A 20,414-nucleotide genomic window follows, 5' to 3' on the forward strand; every position below is an offset into this window, starting at 1 on the left:
ACGTTTGCTTGTCCTTGTTGCTTCACTGCCTGACTGCCTGACCTACTGCCATATCATCAGTATGCCAAAGAGCATGAAGAGAGCAAATGACTCAAGTGGCAGAGAGGTGGCACCCCCCCCCCCCCTTCTTCACCCTCTCCCCCCTCCACATAGGTTTGGGGGAAGGGGATAGGAAGTTTGTGTGTGTTTTTTTCAGTGGTGGAGAAATTAGCACATTGGCCGACTTTTTAATAGTACATTCACCCACATCTGCCATTATTTGAAGAAACACACATGCAATACATGATTATACACACGTTATGAGTGAGAGGGTTTGGTTTTTTTTCCCCATTCATCAAACATCTGTCAGTACTGAGTCAAAGAATAATTGGTGGGTGTGTATGTATGTGTGCGCGCGTGCTTGTGCGCGCGCGTGTGCGTGGTATGTGATGTGTGACTGCTGGCGGCAATTGTTTTGGTCAAAGGGGAAGATATTTTCTGCTCTCCCACTCTCCCAGCTCAAACAGATGTGCAGGTATATGTGAGTGCCTGAACCCTGCTCGTGTTGTTTTTGTATCAAAAGTGATTGACCCCAACCTCCCAACCCCCCACCCCCCCCCCCCCCCCACTCCCCGGTGACCCATGACTGTTATGGAAACTCAAACATACCAGGTATCCACCAGTCAGGACAGAATAATCATCAGCTGAATGATGCTAGTCCTATAATGGGAGGATGTGTGTGTGTGGGTCGGTGGCTGTATAGTAGTAGTGTGGTACTTTCATTCAACATCTTTACACATATATATCTGATATAAGGTGTCTGTGTAATAGTGTAGTATAATGGGAGGGTGTGTGTGTGTGCTTGTGTGTCTGTGTCAGTGTCTATGTGTGTGTTTGTATAGTAGTAGTGTAGTACTTTCATTCAATGTCTTTACACATAATTATGATATCAGGTGTAGGTGTGTGTGTGTGTGTGTTTGGGATGGGAGGTGGCAGGATGGGGAATAAGATTGCATTTCCTCTCATTCTAAAAGGTCAGAAAAAATTTGCAGGCCCGTGACTTTGTTGTACAGTTTTCAGAGTGACATTCCACACCACATCCTCATTGCACCCACCAGAAATGGGTATCCGTCCTCATTACACCCACCAGAAATGGGTATCCAGAGTCAGTCTTTGTCGGTTCTTCACTGCAAAGCAGTTCTACCTCTGAAACCATTACAATCTTGGCATACAGGGCAGTACCGATGACTCTCTCTCTCTCCCCCCCCCCCCTTCTTTCCATCCCTCTGAGAGGAGAGTGTAAATGTCTTATATAAACACACACACACACACACACACACACACGTTTCCATTTGTGTATGTGCATGCATGCGTGTGTATATATGTATGTGTGTGTGTGTATGTATGTGTGTGTGTTGGTGCATGTGTGTATGCAGTTTCAGTTTCACTTTCTCAAGGAGGCGTCACTGTGTTCGGCCAAATCCATACGCTACACCACATCTGTTAGGTAGATGCCTGACCAGCAGCATAACCCAACGTGCTTGGTCAGGCCTTGAGTGCATGCTTATATTAAGTATTTGTGTACATATCGCAGTGGATTTCTTTTATAGAATTCTTCCAGAAGACAACACTCATTGCCGTGGGTTCTTTTTCAGTGCGCCAAATGATTTCTGCACATGGGACCTCAGTTTATCATCTCATCTGAATGATTAGATGCTGAGTTTGATTTTTCAGTCAAAATTAGGAGAAAGGGCAAGAGCGGGATTCGAACCCAGTTTTTACGGACTCTGTATTGGCAGATGAGCATCTTAACTATTCTGCCACCTTCCTCCTTGTGTATGCGTATGTATGTGTGTGTTTGTATCTATTTGTGCGTTTGTGTATGTATGAAGGGGCATGTCAAGATCACCTTTGAGTGAGGGCTTGTTGAAAAGCCAAACAATCCTCACTGACCCAGCACAACAAGACAGACGTCTTTACTGCTCACACATTTCCCACGCCCAACATTAACAGGTAACTCTGTAAAAGCCCCTGGAAGTGCAAAAAGGTGCAGCCAGGCGTCTGGTTCTTGTTGAAACTGGTACCAGAACCATACTGCCATTCCTGAGATTTCCTCGGGGATGCCTTTCTTTTTTTTTCTTTTCTTTCTGCTTCCTCTCTGTCTCTCTCTCTCTCTCTCTCTCCCTCTCTCTCTCCCCCCCCCCCCCCTCCTCCTCTCTCCCCTCCCTCTGTCTTTAAACAGCAGGACACTAATTTATACCAAAGCAGTCTGGCTTCTTGCTGTATCTGGTCCAGATGCTAGACTTCTTCAAGCAGAGCAGGGTATGTACTACTGTGTGGTATGCCGGCTGACTGGCAGCTTAGGTACTCCAGTCCTTCAGTGTGTTGGACCTGGTAATGTTGGTAGTGAGCACCAGCGCCCAATAGCCCAGCCATTGAAGAGTTTGTTGGCCAACATCTCTTCCCTCCCAGACTTGGGTGATGTGGGCTTTTTTCTACCCACCCCCCCACACCCTCTCCCCCTCACCTGGTACTCGTCACAGGTGAAGAGGGGTGTGTGATAGGAAAATAAACAGCTACAGGTCTGTTATGTTGAAGGCCTGTGCTTGGTTACCTGTGGTAGTTGCCGCAGGGGGAGGTTCTTTCTCTCTCTCTCTCTCTTTGTTTTGTTGTTTGTTTTTTGTTATTGGTGTTCAGTTTCCTTTTTCACCTTTTTTTTTATTATGTCTTTTTTTTTCTTTTTTTTTAATACTCTGTTTTCTTCCATTTTAGCAGTGTCATACAATAGTTGAAAGGGTAATTATGATAGTGGGAGAGAGTGTGTGTATTAGTATGTGTGCATGCATGTATGTTTGTGTGTCAGTTGTGAGTGTGCATGAATGTTTGTTTGGTGTGTGTGTGTGTGTATGTGTGGTGTGTGTGTGACTGATACCTGTGATACAGAAAGTTCAAGAATATGAAAGTGTGGATGTGACAATAAATCTCAGTGTGTTTGTAGATGTGAGAAATTAGAAATCTCTGAAATCTGCCTTTTGTATTTTCACGTGTGTGTGTGTTTGTGTGTGTGTGTGTGTGTTTGTGAGAGAGAGAGAGAGAGAGAGAGAGAAAGGGTCCAATAAATCTTTGTTTAATATTGCTTACAATGAAGTGACATTAAACCAATTTCTTACTCACTTATTCACTGTTACATCACACACATGGTAAACACAGTAAAAGGCAAAAGTAGGGAAATTGTTTAGCAGGGAATTGGCCAAAGAACTAAAAAAAAATTGTTAAAAGAGAGAGAGATTGTAAGCATAATATTGATATCAGATGCTCATAGACGGTCATTGATGTAGTCCTGCGCAGCAATTCTTGATGTATATATTGCAGTTCGTAAGATTCGCGCTGAATATTATCTTATCAGTTTAATTATGGCAAAAGATTTCTTTTGTTTCAGCTCATTCTGTTCCCTTTTATTGCTGACAAGAACAAAGAGAACAGATTTTTGCATTTTCAGAAAGGGTTCCCACACTCCTTCCCTCACAACCTTTTTGTGGGAACTCAGGTAAAGAGATAAAAGAGGGCCATAAATCAAGGCAGACAGTGCATTATGAGTCTGGAATTTCAGGAAGCCAGAACCATCCAGACTTCTCCCTCAACCGCCACCCCCACCACCCCCACCATCCCTGCCCCCTTGAACTCCTCCTTTACATATTTACTGCCAGCAGAGCCTAACAAATGAGGGTTTGGATAAAACTCTGGAAGCGTGCTGGCATAAATAGGATGGAAACAGGAATCTGCTGGCATAAGTAGCGTGGAAGGGTGAATGTACATATGAAAAGATCATTCAAGATGTCAAATTTCTGGCATCAAAGAGCGTTGATAGAACAAACTGACAGAATTCTGCAAGATGACCCAACATCATCCTAGGTGTCAGGCTCTCAGAGTGTGTTTCATTCAGTTGATGTGGTTATCTCTGAAAGTAACGTTGCTTGATACAAAGTGTGACAGTCAGGTTTCTCAGATATACATTGTGACTGAACAAATCCGCTTTTCATGTCTGCCGTGTCATAGCAATATGTGTTCAATAAGGGGGCCCAAAATGCGTACAAACACACACACACACACACACACACACACACACACACACACACACATGACGCGCACACACGCACAACATCTTCACACACCCCACACACATTAGCTAAACAGCTAATCATTTGTGAAGAATGCTGTAAGATACAGCAGATGCCATTGTTTTCATATGTATGTAAACACAGTGAACTTATAAAGATGAAAAAGCCACGATTCTTTCTTCTTTTTTTTTTCTTCTTTTTTTATAATTGGTTTGGATTTCTACATTTCTCTGCCCAGTCCCTGTCATTTACCTGTTCCCATCATTATTCCCTGCTTTTCATGAATAAATGAATTTCTAATTACTGATATGTACTGGATATTCTAAGGTCATTTTATATTCTTTCTCCAAATGTCTTTTTCTCTGTGCCTCACTTCCCCCAGCCCTCCCCACCCTGTCACTACCATCAAAACTCATCCCCACACCTTACAGTTATGCTTCAAGTGATGTATAGTTGCATGTCTTTGTATCAATTTCTTATTCTTTCTGTTTCTGTGTGTATTCCTACATCTTATTGTGTACACATATGGTATGTTAACATTAGCAATCTCTCTCTCAGCTGAAAAGTCTTTTCAGGTGGAGTTGACAGCTGGTGAGAATTTCTGGAACACACTTTGCAGCAGATGAGTTTGTTTCATTCATTGTGTTTGGCAGTCATGAAAAATAATCCTGCCTTTTATCACTCTTTTTCACCCAGTTTTTTTTCAGAGAGGCATCACTGCATTCGGACAAATCCATATACACTATACCACATCTGCTTGGCAGATGCTGACCAGCAGTATGACCCAAAGCAATCAGACAGGCCCTGAGTGTATGTGTGTATATGAAAATTTGGACAACACTTAATGTTGCCATGGGTTCAGTGCACCAAGTACAAGCTGCACCCGGGACCATGGTTTATCATCTCATCTGAATGACAAGATGCTTGTTTAATTTTCCAGTCAAAATTGGGAGAAAGGTTGACACCGGAATTCAGACCCAGGCCCGCATCTAGATAACATCACCACCGTTCTGCTACCTTCCTCCTTTAAAGAATGAGAGAGAGAGTGTCTGTGTGAGTGTGTGCAATATAAGTATCAATAATGTAAACACACACATCACTATCTTATGTATTATATATGATGTAATTGATTGAATTCCCTAATCTGTTGTTCCTTGCAGGACATAATCCGACTTGTGGTGGGTCGACTGGCGGCAGGGGAGCGGTACTTTGCACGATGCTTTGCCCTGAAGCTGATGCACATCGGGACGAGGCGGGGGTACTGGCTGCACAACGACCTCACCATGTACCAGGTGCGACAGAAGTACGAAGCCAAGCACCAGCCAGAGGAACTCAGGTCAGTGCAGCAAAAATGTAAACTGATAAAATGAGAAAACATGTGTCTGTCTGAATGAGTATGTGTCACATATATATATGTGCTTTGATGTGTGTACACATGCATGTTCATCATGTGAATTGTCAGTATCTGAAGTTTGGCTTGTTCTCAGATTATAGATGGTCAGTGAACGTCATTAATCATTACCACTGTATTATAGTTTAAGTTCCTTCTAGTATCCTGGGGTGAAACCTTAGTTCACTAGTCCTGTGTGCAGGCTTGATTGTGAGTGAAACAAAAATGTAACAAAACGCACATTCCCCCACTCCACCCATCCTTTATAACCTCTGCTACCAAAAAAGCTAGGACAGTTACACTGTTACACCTTCTGACCTGTATTGAAAATAAAGGATAATTACATCCAGTTACACATGTTCACCTGTTGTCCTCTTCTTCTCCATCCCACGATGTATGGCTTCACTGACCATAGAATGGATGGAATTATACAGTGGTAATGATTGATGATGTCCTCTGAACATGCATAATATGAGAATGAGCCAAAGTTTATATCACTGACAGTTCTCCATGCACACAATCATGTATACATATCAAAGAACACAATGCGACACATACACGTTTAGACAGATGCATGCACACAAGCACAAAGGTACTTTATTCACACTATGTCTCTCTCAGTTACACAAACTCCTGCATGTGTACTCTTTAACACTCGCACGGCCAGAATACACGAATCACAAAGACAAAATAAGATAAGACCATATGCAGAGGTCCTGTGTGCAGTATTGATACTTTGTGAATGTAAAACAGCATGGGGAGTTTTCTCTGGTGAAATTCTTTTTTTTTTTTTTTTAAAGGGGGGGGTGGGGGGGGGGGGGGGGAAGGGAATCCACTTTGAAAGTAAAACAATACACTTGTATACAGAAAGATGGAGGAAAACAGAGGGGAAGGGGAATGGGTGGTGTTGCACTGTGCTGTCACGCTTTCCCCAAGATAAACAGCCCAAATTTCACAGTTAGCCCTTTCACCGCCAGTCATTTTCGAGTGCAAATTAACTTTGTGCAGGAACTACAGAAGAGATAGTGTCTAAGAATAGCTGGGGATTCCCCTGTGATGTGTGGAGAAAAAAAAAGGCCAATCCTACCACTGAAAATTAAGAGCATTAGGTTAATGCACAAAAGGCCCATCAACTGGTTGCATTTCAGTGACATGGGTGCTTTACCTAGCTGGTGCCGATATGCGACCATGGCAGTGAAAGGGTTAAATGTGTGTGACAAGAATGTATGCAGTGAAATGCAGTGCATGCAGTGCAGTACATTACAGTACAGTACAATGCCATACAGCACAGTACATATTACAGTGCATTGCAATAAAATACAATAAATACAATACAATGCAATGCAGTGCAAACGAGAACTGAACATGGTAGAGGAAACTATAGACACACATGCACATGGTATTTGTATTTGTATTTATCACAACAGATTTATCTGTGTGAAATTCGGGCTGCTCTGCCCAGGGAGAGCGCTTCACTATACTACTGCGCCACCCTTTTTTTTTTAGTTTTTCCTGCGTGCAATTTTTTTTTTTTTTTCTTACTGAAGTGGATTTTTCTACAGAATTTTGCCAGGAACAACCCTTTTGTTGCCGTGGGTTCTTTTACGTACGCTAAGTGCATGCTGCACATGGGGCCTCAGTTTATCGTCTGATCCGAATGACTAGCGTCCAGACCACCACTCAAGGTCTAGTGGAGGGGGAGAAAATATCGGCGGCTAAGCCATGATTCGAACCAGCGCACTCAGATTCTCTCGCTTCCTGGGCGGACGTGTTACCTCTAGGCCATCACTCCACATTACTCCATGGTATATATCTGTACAAGATAAAGACTATAGTTTGTTTCTGTCACTGTTCCTCTAGCAGTGTGTTTCAAGTGACAATATAGGGACAAAACCTGAGCATTATAAGCATCACATGTCTGTCCTTGGGGAATTGTTCTTTCAGCTTCAAGTCAACAAGACATTTGTCTGTGTTCCCTTTTGCAGATTCCAGAACACGATGACACATGACTGTGTTTTTGCTCAGGGGGTTGCAGGCTTTCTAGGCTTGTGGTAGTGGATGTAAGCAGAAGCGTCTGAGGATAAAGTGTTCACTAGATTCCTTGGAGCCTCATTTTTATTCAGCAAGAAGTCTGAACCTCAGTGATAAATCATGTAGTTGCATTGATCAGTGATGTGGAAGAATCAGTAATTGTGGTTTCTGTCCATGTCACTTTGTTTGGTTAACTGAATATCCTGCAGGAATATGATATGATGTGGATACTTACATATAATTGTAATGGTTTGTGTTGAGTGGTGCTGTACGTCTTTGTGCAGGTATGAGTTGCGGGTTCGTTACTTGCCTCGCAGTTTCCAGGAGCTGTATTCCATGGACAAAGTCACCTTCTACTACCTGTATGATCAGGTTAGTTAGGACTATTCTGGGTTTGCATGTGCCCTACCCCACAAAGAATGTGCAGTGTTGCTGACCATTTGAAACTGTAAGTGAGAGAGGATTCACTTACCTGACAATTCCTTGCTCATTGCAAAATGGGAAAATAATTGAAAGGGCACTGCATGCATCCCTCCCCTCTCTCTCTCTCTCTCTCTCTCTCTCTCTTGTCTCCCCCCTGCCCTCCATTCCCCTTTATCTCCTTTCCATAACCGCTTCCACTCCCTCCCTATCTCCACACCTCAGTTCTCTCTTGTGTTGACATCATCATCTTCCCACCTGTTGCCGTTGGAATGTTATAACGTTCATATTGAATATCTAGTATAATCTTTTTACACACACACACACACACACACAACACAACACAACACAACACAACACATGACAGTTGAAACACACTTGTTGCTCCACTCTCCATCTCAGATATAGCAGTTTCATAAGGACTGCCATATACTTTGCTCTTCGAATAAAGAACAAACTACAACAATAAATTTTGATGGATGAAACTGCACTTGTGTTCTCACCTTTGATACTGGATCCGATCCCCACCCCCACCCTATCATGGTTGACACCCCATCTCTACCTCCCCCCCACCCCCACCCCCACCAACTCTCCCCCCAACATACACACACACACACACACACACACACACACAAATATTTACACAGGCATCCTACCTTTCTCTCCTACCCTACTCATTGCCACTCCCAACAGGTGAGTTAGAAACATAGGGAACAGCTCATCCTATACCCTGGGGGAAGGGAGGGGAGGTTTGGGGGTGGGGGGAAACAAAGGGAAGCAATCCTTTTTGACTTGACCACATCGATGCTGAAGTTCACTGGGCACAATGAGTCTGTGGCTTACAACAGAGCATATGACTGTACATGTGTGTGTGTTTAGTCCTCTGTTGTGTCAGTTGAGTTTACCTGTGTCCTGTGTTGTTTTTTGATTGATTCACTACCCTTTCCTGTGCCCACCCTCCCACACACACACACACACAAGTGTGTGTTTATGCAGATACTACAAAATGCTTGCTCTTTGTTCAGCATTCACACTCAAAATTCATCATGCAGACTGATATGAACACTCACACATGCATGTATGAACTTATATGCATGCACGCCTACACAGACATACACAGAGACAGACAGACAGTAACATGCACACACAGACACGCGTGCGCGCGCGCACACACACACACACACATACACATATACACTCACTCACTCACATTCACTCAATCTCCCACTCGCTCACTCACTCAAATCACACACTGACTCCCACTCACCCTGACTCGATGCGCATGCACGCGTGCACACACACACACACACACACACACACAAACATGCATACACACATGCATACACACACACACAAACATGCAGACACATACAAACACACACACACATTCTCACACTCACACACACACGCACGCATGTATGTAGCCATACTTGCTCTCCCCATCCTGCCTTATATACATACATTGACTGCATTCTCTTAATACCTGACTCCATTGCTTCCCTATAAATTTGTCACATTGGAAGGATATTCATGCATGCATACACACACAATGCATCCATGCATGTATGCACACGTGCACACAGACACACACACACACACACACACACACACCCTGTGAGAGAGGGAATGTTGGGCAAGACACTGTCCATTATTATCAGATTCTAGCCCAAAATATCCGAGACAGCAGCTGCCTCTTCTACTGATGGTCATTGTCAGACTTGTTTTACTATCTTACATCATCATGAAGTAACTTACCTGGTCAATGTGTATGTTGTAGGTGAGATCTGACTACATGAGGGAGTTGGCTGAACAGGTGGAGACAGATGTGGCCATCAAACTGGGCTGCATAGAGATGAGGTCAGTCATGAAATGATGAATGGACACCACATAAAGTTACTTGCTCTTTTATCAGTGCTCTGTTATAATTGAAATAATCATAAACACGTAGGAACAAATTGTAGAGAAACGAAAAACATTTTTTCTAAAGATTAGCTGAGATTTATGCAGCAGAACAGTCAGGCAGGTTCTTCTTCTTCTTTTTCTTGTGGGTTTTTGAGCTGCAGTTTGTACAAGTGGGAATATGTGTATATGACTGGAGGGCGGAGGATGGGATGGTGGCTGACCGTTCTTTACGCAAATAGGTCCGCTTCTGTCAGCTTCCTCTACTCTCCACACCTTGCTTTCCTATATCTGCTTTGATTTTCACCACCACCGCTTCTGATGAACTTTCTGACATGCTGGGTTAAATAATGTTATCACTCTTGGTGGAAAATTTAAGCGATTGTGGAGTCTAGTTGAACTGTGCTTTGATGTGCCTGTACAAGATTCTACGCTATATGAATACTAATTATTGCAAATTTCATATCATTATGATTATTATTAATTATTAATATATACTATTGTATGGTTAAACTGAGACAGACAGAAGTAATATATATATATAGCATATCTTTTGCATATGTATGTGTGCGTGTGTTTGACAGGCGCTTCTTCAAGGACATGCCCCAGGTAGCTCTGGACAAGAAGTCCAACTTTGAGTACCTGGAGAAGGAGGTGGGGCTGAAACGCTTCTTGCCCAGGGCCATCATTGAAGGCATGAAGGTCAGTTGTGGCTTTGTAACCTGTCCTGGAAAGATAGGGGATGACCACAAACTATTTCTGTCAAATTCACCTTTTCATTCAATTGCTGTTTTAAATTCTGTTGAATCAACTTTTATATACAAATGCCATTGTTGTTTTCAGTCCAGGAAAACAAGGAATGACAATTAGTTCTGTTGAATGTATGTTTAATTGCAATAGCTGCTTTTGAATTGTGACACAGTTTTGTCTTCATAGCTTGCCCAGGAAAGACAGGGTATATTGCTGCTTTAAATATGTGACATAGTTTTGTTTTTACAGCCTGTCCAGGAAAGATATGGTATGACTGCAAATTAGTTCTGTTGAATTAACATTTACTTGCAATAGCTGTTTTGAATTGTGACATTTATAGCCAGTCCAGGATAACTAGGAATGACAAATAATTTTGTTAAATTTATGTTTACTTTCAATAGCTGCTTTTAATTATGACACAGTTTGTCTTCATAGCTTGCCCAGGAGAGACAGCGTATGACCACTGATTTTGTTGAATTCATTTTATATCTATATGCAATTGCTGTTTTAATTTGTGACACAGTTTTCTTTATAGCCCGATATAGAGAATCATCACAAATTAATTCTGTTGAATCGACTTTTAGATACAGTTGCCATTGCTGTTTTCAGTTGTGACAAACAGCATGCTTAAAGTTGAGGTTGTGTTCAGAAGACTGAAATCATTTGTCAGATTCTGGCCATCGTGTTGCTTGACATGGACTATAACCATAGCTGATCATCATGTGGTGTACATGTATTTTCACCAATACATGATGCTATCAATTTATTTTATGGAATGCTATGTAATTATTTATATCCATTAGTTGATGATATTAGGGTATAAGCATTCAGTGGGACATCTTTGGCTGGTGTACTGTAGTGTCTTCAGATGATGCCAGGTGGTGAACATATTCATGCTGATGCAGGTATGATAACTGGTCATAATAAGATTCATCAGCACTCTCAGTACACCTTGTGCAGCTGCTATAATGCAGCAGCTTTTCAGTTTCAAGGTGTCAAAGCATGCGAACTGATCCGTGTAAGCTACAACACATCTGCTTTAAAAGAAGAATTTTTTAAAAAAAGAAGAAAAAAGAGCAGATGCCTGACCTTTGTTTAAACCCAACACGATGGTCAGGCCTTGATTTGTGTAAAACATTCATTTAAAATCAAATGATTAAACAAGCTGAATGACTAAGTCACACAACAAAGTCATAAAATGTTTTTGGTCCAGCATTTTGCTAGAACATTTCATTACACCTTTTTATTTCCAAGCAGATATACTCACAAATAAAAGGTACTCTGGAGGCCTTTTGCAGTTTACCCTGATGGTGTCTTGTGTGTGCAGCCCAAAGCCCTGCGGAAACTGATCCAGAACAACTTTCGTCAGTATGCTCCGCTCAGTGAGTCTGAGTGTGTGTACAAGTTTTTTGAAACCCTCTTCACTGTATGCAACTTCAACCAAGAGAGATTCAAGTGTGCTCTGGGGGTAAGTGTTGTGTGTGGGTGGAGACTGTTTTCAGAGTTGTGTGTGGATGTTGTTAGCATTACCAGACAGAACATGAAGAGAGGAACAGGCGAGAGTAAGACTTTCATTCTGTCGCACAGTAGGGTTTTTTTTTCCAACTGTTAAGGATAACTATAAATCCTTATTGCTACAGCACACAGTGATGTTTTGTATGTCTTTCTTGTCTTTTTTAATAACACAAAAAATGAAGTTTCCTGTTGTGAGAAAAATATCTAGTTTATTATCAGACTGTTACTAAGTCAAATCAAGCATTAAGCCATTTTTATGCTGTCTGGATAGAGGGGAAAAATTGTGATTTTTGATTGTTGCATTCTGTCCAAACTATAAATGATTTGAGATTTCCTTGGAATTTGATATTTGATTACAGCCATCTATTGAACAGTCTTACAGAATATTAAAAAGAAGAAAAAAATTGTGATATGTGGATTCTGTTATTGCCTTCAACTTGGTGTATGTATCTGGATCATCTGAAGCGCAGATATATTAGTATGATGGGATGGTATCTTTTATATTCAGTTTGTTTGTTGCGTGTTTTTATTTGTTTACATTGTTGTACAATACCTTATTGTCTTAATATGTGTGTGTGTGTGTGTGTGTGCGTGTGTGTGTGTTTTAAATATATACAGTTCATTTGTTGCATGTTTTTTTTTATATTTGCATACATTGGTGTGCAGTACCTTATTGTCTTAAGTGTGTGTGTGTGTGTGGTTTGTTCGAGTCTTTCATCAGCTACTGTGAGTTCTTATTTGACTAGTTTTAATGTCTTTTATGATGCGCATGTTCATTTTAAGTTGGTGTTTACAACAAGCCTGTTATTGCACAAGTTAATTTCCATGTGGATTAAAAAAGTGTTTTTGATTGATTGATTAATTTACACTGCATGTGCCAGTCTGTGACTGGAATGGGATGGCATGTCCACCATGTATGTGTCATAGTGGAGTTAGATTCTAACAGATTATGTCAAATTGGTTGCAGTCTGGCTGGAGTATAGACGTGGAGATTGTGATAGGGCCTGATGTGGGCATCAGCTACCTCACGGGCAAAGCTTCATCTGTGAGTATTGTTTGGTTGTGTGCAATTAGAGGAAGGTAGCAGAGCTGTTAAGACACTTTTCTGTCAATACAGTGTCCATGAGGGTCTGGGTTTGATTCCCACTCTCGCCCTTTCTCCCACGTTTGACCGGAAAATCAAACTGAGTGTCTAGTCATTCGGATGAGACAAGAAACCAAGGCATTGTGTGCAGCAAACACTTGGAACACTGAAAAAGAACCCATGGCAACAAAAGTGTTGTCCTCTGGCAACATTCTATTGAAGTCCACTCTGATAGGTACACAAATATATATATATATGTATGCACTCAAGGCCTGAATAGCACGTTGGGTTATGCTGCTGTCAGGCATCTGCTTAGCAAATGTGGCGTAACATATATAGATTTGTCCGAACACAGTGACACCTTCTGGAGAAACTGAAACTGTGTGCAGTGCCTTCACCTTTTCCTTACACATTATCTTTACAACATAGCCTGAGGCTTCTTTAACAGATTCACTGCGTTATGCTTATGTTTAATGTGTGGCATGTGACTGCCTTTAAGAAACGAGAACTTGCTGTAGAAAATTCAAATATGTATGCATATCTTTCTAGGGCAGGCATGAATTACTACTGTATCAGACTGTTGTGCAATTGTGGAACAATATTTTATTATGTTATCCAATATCGGAGACTGTGAAATGTTATTTTGTTATCATTTGGGTATCTGGTGTTTCCATCTGTTGATTGACAGCTGTGACAGTTACCAGATTGCTTATATTTTCCAACATAATGTTAAAGTTTTGAAGAGCATGGACACAAGACTATCCTACCTGTGCTTTTTACTGCTCTTAGTTCTGACTCTGGAACACAGTGATGACAGCTGCACAAGACAATCAGCCTTTTGCTCACATGTAAAGGAGGTGGCAGAATCGTTATGATGCGTATCTGTCAATACAGTGTCCACAAGGATCTTCGTTTGAACCTTGGTCTCACCTTTTCTCCCAAGTTTGACTGGAAAATCAAACTGAGCATCTGAACATTGGGATGAGAAGATGAATGGAGGTCCCATGCGCAGCATGCACTTGGCACTCTGGAAAGAACCCATGGCAACACAAGTGTTGTCCTCTAGCAAATATTGTAGAAGAAAACCACTCTGATAGGTACACAAATATATATGCATGCACTCCAGGCTTGACTAGTAGGTTGGGTTATGTTGCTGTTCAGGCATCTGCCTAGCAGATGTGATGTCGTGTATGTCTATGGATTTTTTTTCCTGAATTCAGTGATGCTGCCTGAGAAAATAAAACTGAAACTTTCCTGTGTGTTGCAGCCTACCCACATGGCGGAGTTTGCCCAGGTGCAGTCCATCCAGACAGTGTCTGGGGAGGACGGCAAGGGTCTTCTGCAGCTGAAGATTGCCGGAGCCACAGAGCCTCTGACAGTCACCTGTGCTTCGCTGGACACTGCAGAGGACATGGCTGACCTGATTGATGGCTATTGCCGTCTGGTGCATGACGTGGCCAAGACACTGTGGAGTCGCAGAGGTGAGGACCCTTGATGTTGTGGTGCTGGTGTACAGGTGTGTTTGTGTGTGGGGAAGGGGAGTGGTAGGTGAAGCATTGGTAATGGATGGGGCGGTGTTTTTTTTCTCTGTGTAAGTTTGAATAATAGATCCACTGCATATCAAACAATCATATATATAACAAAGGTGTATACAGTTGCTGTTTTTCCATGAAACTTTGACCATTTATGTTCAAATAACATTGTATGGATGGGGCGGTGATTTGTTTTCTTGTCAGGAAAGGGGGATTAACAAAGTCATCAGTGATGATGAATCTGCAATACTCCAGATGTTAACACACAAAATAGTATCAGCAAGCCAGGAGGACACCCTTGCAAGGAAATTGACAAATACATACCTGCACATGTTTGTGTATTTTGTGATATATGTGTGCATATATATATATATATAGTATATATATATATATAATCGGGTGTCCCCAGAAAAGTGAATCATTTTTTGACAAGTATTTTCTCAGTGATAGAGAAACCAAATCCATTCAAAATTTTCACACAGTAACCTTGGGGTATCATCAACAAGTCTGCAAAATATCTAAAAGTTTGAACACAAATTATGCGAGTATTGTCAAATTCAAAACAGCATGTCAAAAAATCCAATATCAGAGGAAAACTCACTTTCTCCTTGAAACAGTTTTCAATGGTAACCTTATCACTTTCACTCAAAGGCATGGTTGATCCTTCCAAACTGAAACTTTGGACAGAACTGATTTTGGATACAGACGCCAATAAAACAAATCAATAGACTTGATGCTCAGACAGGCTATTTATAGACTGACACTGATTGACAGATGCCAACACCTGGACCTTGAACATGATGAAGGTCACATTGCACAGCTCTGATACTGGATTTTTTGACATGCTGTTTTGAATTTGACCATACTCACATCATTTGCGTTCAAACTTTTAGGTATTTTGCAGACTTGTTGATGATGCCCTAAGGTTACTGTGTACAATTTTTTAATGAATTCAGTTTCTCTATCACTGAGAAAATACTTGTCAAAAAGTGGTTAACTTTTTTGGGGACACCCGATATCTCTCTCTCTCTCTCTCTCTCTCTCTCTCTCTCTCTATATATATATATATATATATATAATGTTCACAAATTTTCCCATCACCTGTGAAAAGTAAAGCATGCTTGCTTTAATTTCAATGAGAAGAAAACATATTAAAAAAAAAAAAAAAAAACCTGGAAAATCACTGTGACTGTAACTTAAGAATAAATGATGAGTGCAAAGTGCATGTCCATTTGTGTACCAGCATAGCTGAGCACACAAACTGCTCAGAACATGTGTCAGCGTGATAGCTATGCATGTACGACTGGACTTACATGTTTAAGACGAGGAGATGTGCTTTTTTATGTGAAGGGGGTACTTTTTTCTGTTTGCTTTTCTTGTTGTTGTTGTTATTTCTCAAAATTACAAACAACACATCAGTTTCTTGCCTCTCCATGAACATACAGTTCCATCATTCTCGATTCATTGTCAGAAATAGTGAAAACGTCAATAATTTTCATTTGTAGGCACACAAAGTGCTATTAATTTGACTTTGATTATTTTTTTCTAAGCAAATAACAAAGAAGAAAAAGATCCACCTTTTATCATCAAAGTAAATAAGTTATACAATTTATAGTGTAGAAACCAGCATTTACATTCATTGAACCTTTATTCTGATTAAAACCAAATCATGTGCCATTTCTGGACTGTTTTATTATAGTAGTCTCGTAGGCTTTATGTGTTTTGTTGTTATATAGATTTCATTTTCTTTTTTCTGTTTTTTTTTTCTTTTCTTTTTTTTGTCAATCATTTCATATACGGCATTTGTTTATTGACTTTATTTTAATAAAAATTCTTCGTTAGCATTTTAGCACTGTATATTTCAAAGTAACAACCTCTGTTGTATTCATCCCATACTCTGAGTTCTTAGTTTCATGAGGTTATCATTCAGATAGTGTCTGTTAGTGGTCAAAGAAGAGGATTCTTCAGGCCTGAAAATATTATTTTCTTTCTTTCTTACTTAGTGTGTATTATTTATTTATTTATGTTTCTGTTTGCTTGTTTGCTGTTCACTCATCCATACTTTCTAGAAGAACCAATTTTCTGCTTCTGTTTCTCAGTTCTGTTAAGTGGTTCATTCTTTCTTTGACTTTACATGTTCATCATTCAGCTGGTTTGTCATTATGAGTTTATGAGGATGTGTTGTTGGTTGCATCCATAATATTTTGTACTTCATGTTTGTTTTGCATTTTTGTTGTGTGTGTTTTTTTTTAAGAGAAGCAGATCGCTTTGGTTGGTCATGGATTCCTTGTCATGTTGGTCACCCATCACGTTACTGAAATTGTTAGTTAAGCCATCTCTGTCTCATCTGTGCTTTCATCACTGATATTGTGTCTAACTGGTGAATAACCAACCTGTGCATGTATCTTCCTCACTGAAGATCACTTGAGCTGGCACATGTACGATTCTGAGGAAGAGCGAGAACAGAGCCGAGGTAACCTTTGTTGTGTGACCTTGACCTGGCAGTTTTTGATCCTTGCACGGGGTGATTTGATTCTCACAAGACCCTCTCTTTTTTTCTCTTTTTTTTTTTCTTTTTTTTTTTAACACAACCACCCATTTTCCTTTTCCTATAGCCTAGTGTGAGAAAGTCTGTGTTGGGTTATCTAACTTTATTTTCCACATTTATTTTCTTTATTTTTGTTTTGAAAACATAATAAAGGTAAAGGAATAGTGTGTCTGTCTGTGTGTGTACAACATGTGTATGATTATGAACATTTTTACAAGAATTCCTTGTTATGTCAAAAATAAAAAATGGAAAACGGAACAGAGGACATCAAAGGTTCACTGGAAATGGGTTGCTATTAGAGCTTCGTGAAATGCAAATCAGAACAACCCTTTCCCCATCTCCCTCCTCCCTTAACCTCCAACGTCTTATTTCATTCCCTCAGGAAACAAGAAGATTAAGTGATAACTTTATTATTTTTAATATCTATTTATGAATACAATTAAACCATAATAGATTTGATTTTGTGTGTCCCAAGTCTAGAACAAAGTGAATTTAGAATGGAAATTTGATCATCAACTTTACCAATGTTCCTGGTGTAATGCACCACATTTAGATCAAATGTTAGTCCCATGAGAGACATGGGTTGATACATCTATTGACAGAGATGGAGTCCTAATGGTTTCATACCAGATCATGAGATGGAATGGTTCCATGAAGTCATGCCTGTGTAATGCAAGAAGTGAACCCACAGACTGAATTTCTTGTGGCACAAGTGGGGGGGAGATTATTCTAGTTATATATTTACAGTGTTTTCTGCATGATATATTACTCATTAAATGCATGTCAAACTAACAGTCGATAATTGTCTCAAATCAGATGTGAATATGTGTTGGTTTTTCTGTGTGTTTTTTTTTTCTCACTTCTGAGAAATGGAAAGGATGATTTATGCTGTCATTGAATGTGGGTGCATGTGTGTATGAATGGTTGTGCACATGAGTGTGTGGATACATGCGAAGATGTGGGGTTGGGTGTGCTTGCATGTGCATTTTTAAGTGTAAGAAACAGGGAAAGGGTCACTTTTATCAGTGTCGGTGAGATGCAGTTAATGAAAAATGGAATGAATGAATACACAGATCATAACCCTGTTCACATCTTGAGCTGAGTAACACTCACTTTAGTTCAGACGTTTAGATTCACATGACTTGTGTATCAGCATGCAGGCCTTTCTGACTGCCTTGTTTTTACCATTTCCCCTCTCCCTCTTTAACAGACCAAAACAAAACAAAAATCTGTTGACAGAAGTGAAAAATGATTTATTTGATCTGTAACAAAATGGAATGGTATTCTGACTTTTTGAGTATGTGTTTTGATCAGCATAAAGATTAAGATTGTTCAGATTGTCAAGATTTCAAAACAACTTGTGGATTGATTAGGACTCATGTTGAACAAAAGAGTGGGGTTTATTCCTTCAGAATATTCAGTTTTTTTATTCTTTAATGCTGAAGAGTAATCTTACCTCTTTGTTCATATTATTAATCTCTTAATATTTGTTTGATATAACCTCTGGCATATCATTGATGCATCATTTCAACCCATAATAATTCAGATTTATTGTCTATGATAGTGTTGGTGTTAGTTTCATCTCTGACTTTCTTTGTATTTATGTCTGTGCAAGTTGTTTGTAATAAATGCCAGAATATTGTCAGAAATGTGACACTCCACGGGGCTCAGATATATGAATTTGGATGTCGCCATGACATGGGAAAGAAAGTTTTCAATTGGAAAAGACCGTTAATGCTGTTGATTGAAATCATAAGATATAACAATTCAAGTTCAGGTAATGGTAACTAAAGCATTGGTAACAGTAACACTGTAACACTATACATTACATATGTGTTTGATGCACATCATTCACTCCTGCAGCAGTTTTAGTCACAGAAATGCTTGCATTTGTTTCCACACACTTGCGTACTCGGACACACATGGGTTTGTGCTTTGTAGGTTCAATAAGGAATTTAGCTGTCTGAATTTCTATGCTATTCCAGGAATATTGGTGTTTCAGTGTGGGTAGCACGCTATCATCTGTGTGAAGACTTAAACCCCGAGTGTGACCGGGGAAGTGTACTTGTTCACATAAAAGCAAGCTTTGTGTTTCTTAAATTGAACCTCCATCATTAGATTCATTAGATTTTGATAAACATATAGCAAATGGCAGATTTTCTGCAGTTCAGTTTTCTAAATCTGATATAACCATGTTGGTCGACAACAATCTTGCATCCCTTTGATGAATTTATCCTTCACATTTTCTTTCTGATCCCTCCCTTTCACAGCAGTCTGCCTTGTCCATGACACAACCTCCATCCTCTCTAACATCTCCACCCCCCAATCTCCCTACCAATCCCCATTGTCCCAGCTCTCTGTTTATTATCGCATGCGTTGAAGCACTTGATCCCTCCCCATGCCTACTGGTTTTTCCACCAGCCTCCAGCGTGATAACTTGTGTTTTATCAGCCCGGGAGTGAGGATGCTGATAGGGTTGATAGCTTCCCTCCTCCTCCAGCCCCCACCCTCACCACTCCCCCCTTCTTATTGCCGCTTATTGATTTCTGTGGACAAAAAGCATGGTGCTAGCGATGTATTCACAGGTTATTTGTGTGTGTGTGTTGGGGGGTGTGGAGGTGGGGGTTGAATTATTGCTGTGTAGCATGGGATTGATGGCAGGTTGGTCCCCTGATCCATGTTGGTGGGTTGGGTGGTTGTTAGTGTTTACTTTTTTTTATTTGTTTGTTTTTTTCTCTCTCTCTCTCTCTCTTCTGTTGTGTCAGCATTTTCTGCTCCCGCTCTCATTCCCTGCCTCCTCTGTCTTTGAGGTCCCTTTTCTTCCTTAGTCATTCCTAGCTGCATCCTGCTATGTACCTATGCATTGTGTAGGTGCACACATGTGCATGTGTACAGTGTGTGTGTGTGCGTGTGCGCGCGCTGATGGTGCAGTTTTGTTTTCCTGTTCTGACACCGTTGTTTCCGGTTGAATATTTTCTTCACTCCCTCTCTACCCCAAACATCCATCTGTAATGGAACGAGGTAAATTCTATGTTGAATAATGATTGAAAGATGATTGCTGACTTTTTCGGTTGGTTTTGATATTGAATTTGTGTGCAGTGCATGCACACATTGAGAGTGTGTGTGTGTTTGTATGTGTGCAGGCATT

General features: G+C 40.5%; 1 protein-coding gene across 11 annotated transcripts in view; it reads left to right on the plus strand.

Moving 5' to 3' along the window:
- LOC143279950 (focal adhesion kinase 1-like) overlaps positions 1-20,414 on the plus strand; it is a 129,933-nt gene that overhangs the window by 64,315 nt on the left and 45,204 nt on the right. For 10 of the 11 annotated variants that reach the window (XM_076584315.1, XM_076584319.1, XM_076584318.1 and 7 more), the window contains 8 exons: positions 5,258-5,433; positions 7,803-7,890; positions 9,716-9,795; positions 10,422-10,539; positions 11,915-12,055; positions 13,070-13,147; positions 14,454-14,667; positions 17,138-17,191. In XM_076584315.1, coding sequence (XP_076440430.1) covers positions 5,258-5,433; positions 7,803-7,890; positions 9,716-9,795; positions 10,422-10,539; positions 11,915-12,055; positions 13,070-13,147; positions 14,454-14,667; positions 17,138-17,191 — 949 coding nt within the window. The remainder of the gene's footprint in view (positions 1-5,257; positions 5,434-7,802; positions 7,891-9,715; positions 9,796-10,421; positions 10,540-11,914; positions 12,056-13,069; positions 13,148-14,453; positions 14,668-17,137; positions 17,192-20,414) is intronic. The other variant, XM_076584312.1, reaches the window with a different exon arrangement.

Source organism: Babylonia areolata, chromosome 3 (genome assembly GCF_041734735.1).
Source record: "Babylonia areolata isolate BAREFJ2019XMU chromosome 3, ASM4173473v1, whole genome shotgun sequence".
NCBI lineage: Eukaryota > Metazoa > Mollusca > Gastropoda > Neogastropoda > Buccinidae > Babylonia > Babylonia areolata.